General features: G+C 34.2%; 1 protein-coding gene across 1 annotated transcript in view; it reads left to right on the top strand.

The window, feature by feature from the left end:
- The first annotated feature begins 283 nt into the window (after positions 1-283).
- The window catches only part of LOC145691698 (odorant receptor coreceptor-like), a 155548-nt gene continuing 145237 nt past the window's right edge, over positions 284-10594 (top strand). The window contains exon 1 of the mRNA XM_081767037.1: positions 284-1484. Within this exon, the coding sequence (XP_081623163.1) occupies positions 427-1484 (1058 nt within the window). The 5' untranslated portion in view covers positions 284-426. The remainder of the gene's footprint in view (positions 1485-10594) is intronic.

Here is a 10594-nt window from a genome sequence, read left to right as displayed (position 1 = left end):
TTATCCTTATAGAACTACAATAAACAAACTATGGATTTATTGTATATACGGTCATCTTACGAGATCTCGTAGCAAAATTTAAACTAAATCAAAGGGAGTTAATACAGGGTTTTATTAGTATAATACAGTAGCAGTGCATAATCCTAGATTTACCACAATACCTCGTATATATATTATTGCTCTAAATGTTCTTTTATTAAGACATTTCGAAATAAATGTTAAGTATTCGCTGTTTATACTTCAATAACCTATCGTAATTGCTTTCGAAGATCTCCATGTCATGTAATGTCTATTATAATATCCATTTCATGTGTATTTAGCAAATTCCTACAATCGAATTTAAATGAAACCAGAAATGCAGTGGTTTTAATTAGCATTATCCACGAACTAGGTAGATTTTGTCTTGGCTAAATTTCAATTTGCAATATGGATTTTGGTCTTGAAGCTGCACTTCGTCCAATTATGATATTGTTACATCTTTCTGGACACTGGTTAATAACATGGCCAAACCATTCTCGAGATTGGCCTAAAATACTGAAGGTTATTCATTCTGTTTTGGTCACAATTATGATGACTCTTCTAGTTCTTGGTAATATTGTGGACTTTTTAAGCACAATCTACGATATACGTTGCCTTGTTGTGAATGGTTTAATGGTGGCTTTTTTCGTTCAAGGTTTTGTATATTTAATTTCAATTATGTTGCACCGTACATCTTTCTTGAAACTAATTAACCTATGCAAAGAATTTGAGAATTGCTTATTTTTTCGGAAATCAAGACGATGTGTGCGTAAAAGAATGGTTTTCCGATCGAGAAAGACTTTAATCGTATCATCAATTTTAAGTTGTACTTGTGCTAGTCTTTGGGTATATCCTCTTTTAACATACAAACCACTTGTTGTAAATGGAGTACGTTATCAAAATAGTAATTTTTCGAATTTTTCTTGGGTTTTCCATCTAAGTTACTGGTATCCTTTGGAAAATGTTTCTTCACCATTGTATGAGCTTGTGTTAATATTCGAGGTTGGATCTTTATATGTTGCTTTCCTAGTAGTGTTAGCTTGTGAAAACCTTTTTGTCACATTGGTGCTTTATCCTTTGGAAGAAGTACGCCATATGCGCAAAATCTTTCAAGCAGTTTTGAATTTCTGTGATCAACATTTGATAAGTTATAATTATGCTGAGGACAATGATGAACTTAGTGATAATATCGAAACGTTTAAGCAATGTAAAAATAAAAGTTCACACACACGAGGAGATAAAACCAGATCCACTATGCATGTTTCAATGTCACAAGACCGAAAGGCATCAGAATATAAAGAATGCTGGAAAATACTATTTCCCCAATTAATTAATAGCAATGTGAATAATGAAGAAGACATAACATCTGAAATAGAGAGAGATGCATGCAAGCTAGTTGAATCATATCCAAATGGCGTTGAAGAAGCTGTTAAAAAGTGTATAATACATCACCAGAAAATTATCAGGTAAGATATCAATATTTCTTTTTCTCATAATAGGATTAACTCTAAAATGTTGTTTTGAACTGAACTTAATCAGTAGAAACCAGATGTTAGGCAAAATGCTTATTTTTTATATTAAAAATATGATCAAAAATAAAGTTTTAAAGTTTAAATGGGGATTATTGTTTAGATCTAAGAAAATTTTATTTTCCCCATTTTTGCTTATTTCTCCTCTTACAGCTTAAATAATTATAATGCCTAATGCTGCTTATTTTATGCAATTTATTCCAAATAAGACTTCACTGGGAAAATATATATAATTTAGTATCTTAACAAGGATTCTGCCTCTTCCGAGAGCAAGTCAAGTTCAAGCTTCACCCCACTACAAGAAAAGAATGACACCGACAGCAATGACATAGTATGATTCGCATTTTCCCGTCCATTTTACCTTTGTTTCCAACAGCATTGCATTCCAAATATGCACAAAAGAATTAACGTTCTTTAAGTTCACATTTCAGCATAGTGGACTGAAGTTACGAACTGCTGTTTGTAGTGATAAAATGCGGTCAATATTTGGACTGCTATGTGTACTAATTAAGCGTATAAAATTTGAACTGTTATGTGTAGTGATAAAGTGCTGTATACAATGTACGTTTTTACCAAATATACATGGAATACATATCAAGCTTCCTTTTAATATATACAATAAAAGAAGTTATTAACATTTTATATGCTTTGAACATTACCTATAATTTGAATTTATTTTTTACTTGTATTGATTACACTAGTCGACAAAAATACTTTTTCTCTGGCACACGGAAGAAAATACCTGATTCTAATAGAACTTTACCCGTAGAAATCGAATCTGCTATCCGTTTATCTCCATCACCCTCAATTTTCCCGTGACAGAGGAATTTTCGGGAAATTTCCCAGCAAATTCCCCCCCTTTTTTTTTTTTTTTTACTATTTTCATACCTGTAGCTCAGGTACACTTAGCTCAGGTAGCTCAGGTATATTGTATGTTAGCTTGATTTATACTTACTAGTTAGTAAACCCTTTAAATTTCATAAGAATCGCATTATTTTTTCTAGAGAAATAAGCATATTAATATAAAAATATGCTATGAGTACTGTACATTTTACCATATTCATTAGTGCAGATAAAACCACACATAACTTCCACGAAAATTACAATATAAGCACAGTTTATACCTCATTGGATTTGAAATAAAACATATTTTCAATTATGTATACACCGTGTCACTATTCTTTGTATCAGGGAATTTCTAGAGTGATTTTGTGGGAAATTCCCCCCTAAAAGTAGTTTATAAGATATTTTTGTCTTAACGTGCTATTTGTTTATAGCGATACAGAAACAGGAACTGCACTAAAACATAATTTTATGTCTACTTAATAAATAATACAAAAGAATGAGTGGTATCTTCTTAATAAATATACCTTACCTAAAAAGTTTTAGTTGTCGACTTTCTTTTGTGTTTGGATTCTGCAACATCTCTTTTGAGTGTCTAACAGTAATCAGCTAGCATTTGTGAACTCCACGGTCCCTGATATCCCTTCTCCATGGAGGAAATGTCCTGATGAAAACTTTCCCCAAGCTCATCACTTACAGCACCAAGGTTTTGAGGAAAGAAATCCAGGTGGGAGTGTAGAGAGTGAACTTTAAGGAGCATGTTGTAACCCCCTTTTTTTTTTTTTTTTTGAATGATTACAGGAAATCACTCACAATTTCACGCTAATTTGGGGCTTTCTGGTTTCCTAAAAAATATCTCTGTTAAACATTTAAATGAACACCAAGCTGCTTTCTCAACCGGAGTTCAGAGATCCTCAAATTTTTGGTCACAAATCAATCATCTTATTTGGGAGCCTACAAAAATCCCTTCCTTGATTTTAGCGTCACTAATCCGAGGAATTTTTCCTTGAGGTAACAAAATCCTGCATTAGTTTTGTCCATTGCCTTAAGAAAGTTTTTGAAGAGCCCCAACTTTATGTGAAGAGGAGGTAGAATTATCTTATCAGGACTCATCTGTGAGGAATAAACAACATTCTTCAGTCCAGGAATAAACAAAGTCTTCAGGCCATTCCTTCTTTGATGTAATGGTCCGCTTTGTTTCTGCTGTCCCATTCGCAGAGGAAACAACAACATTTCGTATAACCAAGCTGCGAAACCCATTTACAAAGAAATAACCTTTAAATCACAGCAAACGGTCCACTTGTATTCCTCATACTGAATTCTTTCTAACACTATTTTGATGTTTTCATAGGTTTTCTTCATATTAGTTGCATAAGCCAAAGGCACTGAAGGAAATTTGTTGTCATTGAGCAAAAGGACAGCCTTCAAACTAGTTTTGAAAGAGTCAATAAACAATGTCCACTCCGTACTTATATGTGCATGTCCGAGTGTATCCATCACAGCACAGACATTATTACAATACACTAAATCACTTTCTTGAGAATAGTAGTTTTGAAACTCTGTATGACGCTTTCGAAAAATACACACTTTAGTGTCACGATGGAGCAGATTCCAGCTTTTAAGTCTAGAAACAAAAAATTCTGCCTATATCTTGGAGAGCTTTAAATCCCGTACGAGGTCATTTAGTAAACCCTGAGTTATCAGATGGGGATCCAATGTAGATGTGCTTCCTACGTAAGTTCCTTCTTCATTTGGGACTTCAATAGTTGCCTCAAGTACGTAATCCTCATTTACAGTACGATGAGCAGGAAGTACTGGTACAGGTAATTCTGCACTGTGTGGAACTGTCTTAATTGCTGATGCCAAATTAGGGTACTGTGCTGTGTGCTTAGATTCACTGGTTATTCCTTTTGTCTGTGTCATACAAAAGTAGCAGTCTGATGAATGATCATTTGGTTCCCTCCAGATCATCGGTACTGCGAAGTTCATGTTTCGTTCACCATTTGACCACCCAGTCAGACGTTTCACGCAAGTACAACATATGTAGTGAGGAACCCAATTCTTATTTTGGTCTCCTACACAGCAACCAAAATATAACTGATAACACTTCCTCACAAGTGGAGTAAAACATCGACGTTGCGATTTAAATGTCAACTCCCTACATACATAACAGAAATTGTCCGGGTGATTTACACACTTCCTCGGCATCTTGTATCCTGTAAGGTATCACACATACACGCACGAATCTATACTCCATCAATCATGAAGCAGCACAAACGTAATCTTAATCAGTGCATCACCACACAACACAATCTATTCGAACTCCACAATGCACATACACTTAAACTTACACGCGGCCACATCTAAAACACGTCCAGCTTGGAGCGTCACTCAACGCTACTAACAGTCATCAGGCTACATGAGTCATCAATTTTTTATGCATTGTTGCCAGATCAAAATATTAAAAAGTGACTTATTTCTACAGAAAGCATGTGTGTATTTGTGCTTGTATTTGAGAATCCAGCTATGTGCCGACAATAATACGTCAACCTTAGGTTTTTGTGTTTGGTAAAAGTGTTGCATAGTATATTCTTTATTACCTATAAATAGACACAATAGTTTATATCTCTGGATAGAATAATGCGATTCACATGAAATAAACATTATTTATTAAGTAGATATAAAACTAAGTTTTATTTCAGTTCCTGTTTCTGTATCACTATATACAAATAACAAGTTGAGACAAAAAAATCTTATAAACTACTTTTGGAGGGAATTTTTAACAAAATCACTCTAGAAATTCCCTGATACAAAAATGGCGACATGGTGTATACATCATTGCAAATATGTTTTATTGGAAGTCCAATGAGTTATAAACAGTTCTTATATTGTAATTTTCGTGGAAGTTAAATGTGATTCTATCTGCACTAATGAATATGGTAAAATGAACAGTACACATGGCATATTCTTATACAAATATGTTTATTTCTCTAGAAAGAATAATGCGATTCTTATGAAACCTAGAGGGCTTACTAAGTATAAATCAAGATAACATACAATATAACTTATGTGTTTATATACCTAAGGGTACCCGAGCTACAGGTACAAAAATTGTAATAAAAAATGGAATTTGAGGGGAAATTTCCCGAAAATCCCTCTGTCACGGCAAAACTGAGGGTGATGGAGAAATTCTGATTGCCAATTCGAATTGAACGTGAAGAGGTCTATTAGAATCAGGTATTTTGATTCCTGTGCCAAAATCTTGTTGACTAGTGTTATTTTTCTTCATTATCTCCAGTTACATTTTAGTGCCTATTTTACGGCATATTTTTACATTTTAAGTGCCTATTTGCCTGCCTATTTTCCAGGTTGCTAGTGCCTAAACATCTGGTCTCTGTTAATCAGTAAGGTAAAGGAATCTTTTGTCATTCAACTCAACTGGTACTTCATGTGCATATTCATCATTTTTACTGTCTCTTAACACGATAATTCTCACTTAAAATATAAACAATTTTAATAAATCCTGGAATATAGCTTCTGCAAAATAAGGAAGCAACCATCTTATTTGGAGTAGAAATTCATTAAGAATAGGGGGTTAATATGAATACCATGTTACCAATTTCCAAAAGCATATAACGTAATAATTATCCAATTGTCCGGTAGAACCTGCGAAAAAATTAACCGAATTTGATACTATACAAAGTACATTTTTTGTAACGGTTTCCTGATCATCTACGTTAATCGCGCTTGAAATTGCCTAAAGAGAAGGGAGGTAAAAGAAATAGTTTGCTCCTAGTTATGGCTTTTTTATTAAAATAATACGATAAGGAAAGCTTTCCCATGATATTTCTTAGAACTATTTTATTCAATATGATCTATATTTTCTCTAAGGCTTGATGACAATCCTCATTACTTTAACTCTTTAGAACGAGTTTTCTGAGATAATTTGTAGTCTTTCACTCAACCAGCTATTACATCCAGACTGTTCACTCTAAAATCATTGTTTGATCCTCATTTTATTCTAAGTAATGCAGTGTTTCCAACTGTACTACTCAATGTTTCCTATTGTGTACCTGAGAAGGGAAATTCCCATGCAAACTGAGAAAAATTGCATTTTAAAACAAATTAAATCCCGGTTTTTTAAAAGGATTTTCCTCCTATTGTAAATGACACGGACATGCGAATTATACCAAAGACGTTTACTTTATTGTAAATGGAATGAGGTACGAAGAATGAATTTAGGATAAATAGTCTTGATGCTCTAGCCGATTTACAAATTTTACCTAACCATTTTTGGATAATATATTTTCAGTCAATTTTAATCCAAGCAGCTTTAGCATCAAAACTGCTCATCGCAGGACCATGAATCGTATCTCGTTCTCTTTGAGATAAGGCATCTTTTCTAACGGTACCACTCCTATGTTGATATGAAGTACTAGAGGAGAAAAAGGTCTCTAGAAAGGGATTTTTAGAGAGAAACCCTTTTTACAAACCCTTCTTTCGGCCCTCCTCTTGTATTGCTTGAATCTCCAAATCACCTAAAAGATATTACATAATGTATATAATATTTGTGAAAAATTTCAATCTCATATATTGAAAACTGATGACGGGGAAAATATTTACATATTTGTGGAGAAAATCCCACGTTCTTCTTATCATGACAAAGAACGTGATATTATTTAAAAATTTCCGACAAATCCATATTCATCATAGGACTAAGAATCTGACATTATTCTCTTGGGAATGAGGCATTCTTTCTAATGGAACCTCTCCCATGTCAGTATCATGTATCGGAGAAGAGAAATTTTCGAAGAAAGGATTTTTTCCTGAAATAATCAATTTCTCCGACGTTGAGCAGGATTTTCCCGCCTCACGTACATAATAGGAACATCTGAGTGATGCAGTTGGAAACACTGTTTCATTCCAAACAGAATTAGGGTTGAATCATTATTCTAGGAGAAATAGGGATGTGAAGGGAGTAAATCTTTGCATGGGCACCTTCCTCTGTTTCTCGCAAAATATCATCTATCCATGACTTACGGTTCCCAAGATATGGCTCTTTGAATCTCCCAAAATTCGATTTTTTGGTTAATATCTGGGGAAGGGTGGGCAGTTGTCCAGTGGCCACCGGTTACTATTTGGTACCAAAACGTGCGGGGCCTACTTATCAACACGCTACCAAATCGATTACATTCTTGTCAAGCAGTGGTTCAGGAGTAATGTCGAGAAGTGAAGATATTAACGGGGATAAACAGTGATTCGATTATGAATCTGCTAGTGGAAGTGAAAACCTGGTTAAAATCGATCAGGAAAAGCAGGAGAAAAAATCGAAAAACAGGAGGAACTTGGAGCAATAAAGAAGTATTGATAGTGATGTAAAAGAAAAGATTGAATAAAAATTCTGTGCAATGGATGACATGGTTGGTTATCTAGAAAACAGTCGAGGAAAAGTTAAACAATTCTACTTAGGACATTCCACAATAATATTGAGAAGATTGAAAGATCACATAGAAAATCATGCGTAACTAAAAGATTAAGAATATGGAGGAATGAAAAAGGGTGAAAGACACGGACATCAAAGAATACAGAAGGCTGAATAATGAATTGAGAAGAGAGACGGTCAAAGTCAAAGAAAAGTACATACAACAAATATTAGAGGAAGTAATGGAACTTCAACGGCGCGACTGATCTGCACTGATGTATCAGAAAAGAGGAGAATAATTACCGAAAGCTAACAAAAGTATACGCAAGTTGGGAATCGAAAATCAACAAGGTTATACGTAATCACTGACCATCAACGAATCCTGAGGATTTCGGAGGAATACATAACAGATCTGTACTATTAGAAGAGCCGCCCCAAAGGTAACGCGGTCGAAGGAAAGGCAGAGGTGGATGATGAAGAAAAATTATTTAGTATATTGAAAAGTGAAGTAGTACAAACCATGAAATATATGTGAAGGAGGAAGGCCACTGGAAACCACTGCATAAAAGCAGATTTGCGCAAGTGTAAGAGGACAAGACAATGTAAGTACTGGCTTCACTTATTAATATGATCTACTTGAGTGAAAAATAGCCAAAGGATTTTCTTGATGTTACAATGATTGCATTGCCCAAGAGAAAAAAAAAACAAACAAAGAAGTGCAGCGATCACAGAACCATTACACTTATTTATTGCACTTGAGATATTACTGTAGGCTTAGTGAGTAGACGACTGGAAAGTAAGATAAAAGAGATATTAGAGGAAGATCAATTTGGATTCCGGAAAGGAAAAGAGACAAGAGACGACATTTAGTCAATGAGAATTATATCAGAACGACTTAATGGTGGAAAGGAAGAGTTATGTTTATGCTTTATTGACTAGCAAAAACCGTTTGACCGTGTCAATTGGACCAAACTTTCGAAAATATTTAAAGAAATTGGTGTCAACTGGAGAAGCCGACAACTCATTCACAGCCTGCACATAGGACAAAGATAAAGTTTTGCTTGAATGAAGAAAACCAATAGTGTGAAGAATGGAAGAGGTGTCATACAAGGATGTAATACGTCGCTTTAATTGTTCAACATTAACAGTGAATGTTTAATGAGGGAAACATTAACGGGAATTGAGGATTTCAAAATTGGAGGGCAGATTACTAACACGATCCGGTGTGGAGATAATACGGTTCTAATAATTGCTAGAACCAAAAAAGGACTACATGAGATGATTGACTAAATTGTTGACACTGGGAAACTATTTTGAATGGAAATCAACATCGATGAATTAAAAGTCATAAGAATGTCCCGTAGAAACACGCCCTTACGGATCAGAGTAAACCAAAGAGAACTCGATGAGGTCGATCATTTAAAGTACCTTGCGAAGTATTTTCACGAGAGACGCTTACAGCAACGGAGAGATTAGGGCAAGAATAGCAATAACCAAAAAAGTATCAACAAGAAAGATCACTCTTAATTAGCAGGCTTATTATTGGACATAGGAAGAAGTTGGTCAACTGCTATATATGGAGCATTGGACTGTATAGTACAGAGACTTGAACGTTACGGAACTTGGAGAAGAAATATTAAGAGAGCTTTGAAACGTAGTGTTGGAGGAAGATGGAGAAGATAAAAGAACAAAAAAAAAAACAAACAAACATGTTTTAGAAATTATAGGAGAGACGAGTACGGTATGGTTCTAACCAGCATCTTTCGTAGGAAAACAAATTGGATTGGACACAACTTGCGACGAAATTGTCTTGTTCATGCCGCCATAGAAGGAAAGAGAGGAATAGGAAGAAGAATACAATTGATCGATGATTTAGAAAAATTGAGAAAACTATTGGGAGTTAAAAGAGGAAAGTAAAGTTTGAGCGACGCGGAAGAAATATTTCCAAGCTCAAAGCTAAAACTAAAAAAGAAAACTCATTAGTCCCAGAATCTGCCAAAAATTTGTATATATATTCAACTTTTTTCAAGAAGTGATATTTTAAGTAGGTTTGAACAAGAATAAAGCATTAAATTTCATTTTGACAGAAAAAAGAAAAGAGGAAATCCTGATATATGGAATGGCAATTTAATACTGTAGATTGGCTTGCCACGAGACGCAATAAATATTTTGTTAAACTTCACAGGAACAAATGTTAACTCAAAATATTGTGTGAGTTCCGAAGTATATGTATAAGTTGTGGACAATCGATATTAAAAAAGTGATTTGTTCATATTACCAAACATCTACCAAATAAAGTAAAAATTGTTTCATATTTAAAAATTGAAACTAATTTTGATATGCAAAGTACGAAATAAATCATCGACAGTGCAACAACCTGTCGTATCTCAGTTTTCTAAACTTTTCAGGAGAGCGATTTTTAGGTCCAATCCATTTTCGAACAGCTATAGCGCAAAGTTTTTTTACCGAAAGGAGTGAAAATTTACTAAATTATAACTTATGTCATAGGAAATCAGTGTAGAAAATTTCATGAACTTTTTCTGTACAACCTCGTGGAAAATTTGGCGGGAAAAAGATACGTCAGTTTCTGACGATGATAATCTTCACTCGTATGAAAGATATGACGCATATTTTTTGTACTGAATACTACATTAATAGATGAACAATCTTAATATAATACATTTTTATTGAAACTTCTTCGTGTTTATTACACAAAATAATTTAACAAATGTTTCCTAAGATTCTTGAGGGTAAAACAAAAGTCCTGAGAACACGCAACAAA

The sequence above is a fragment of the Thermobia domestica genome, chromosome 8, assembly GCF_964235325.1.
Source record: "Thermobia domestica chromosome 8, izTheDome1.hap1.1, whole genome shotgun sequence".
Lineage (NCBI taxonomy): Eukaryota > Metazoa > Arthropoda > Insecta > Zygentoma > Lepismatidae > Thermobia > Thermobia domestica.
The sequence above is the reverse complement of the archived record's forward strand: the minus strand, read 5'-3'. Positions and strand labels throughout refer to the sequence as shown.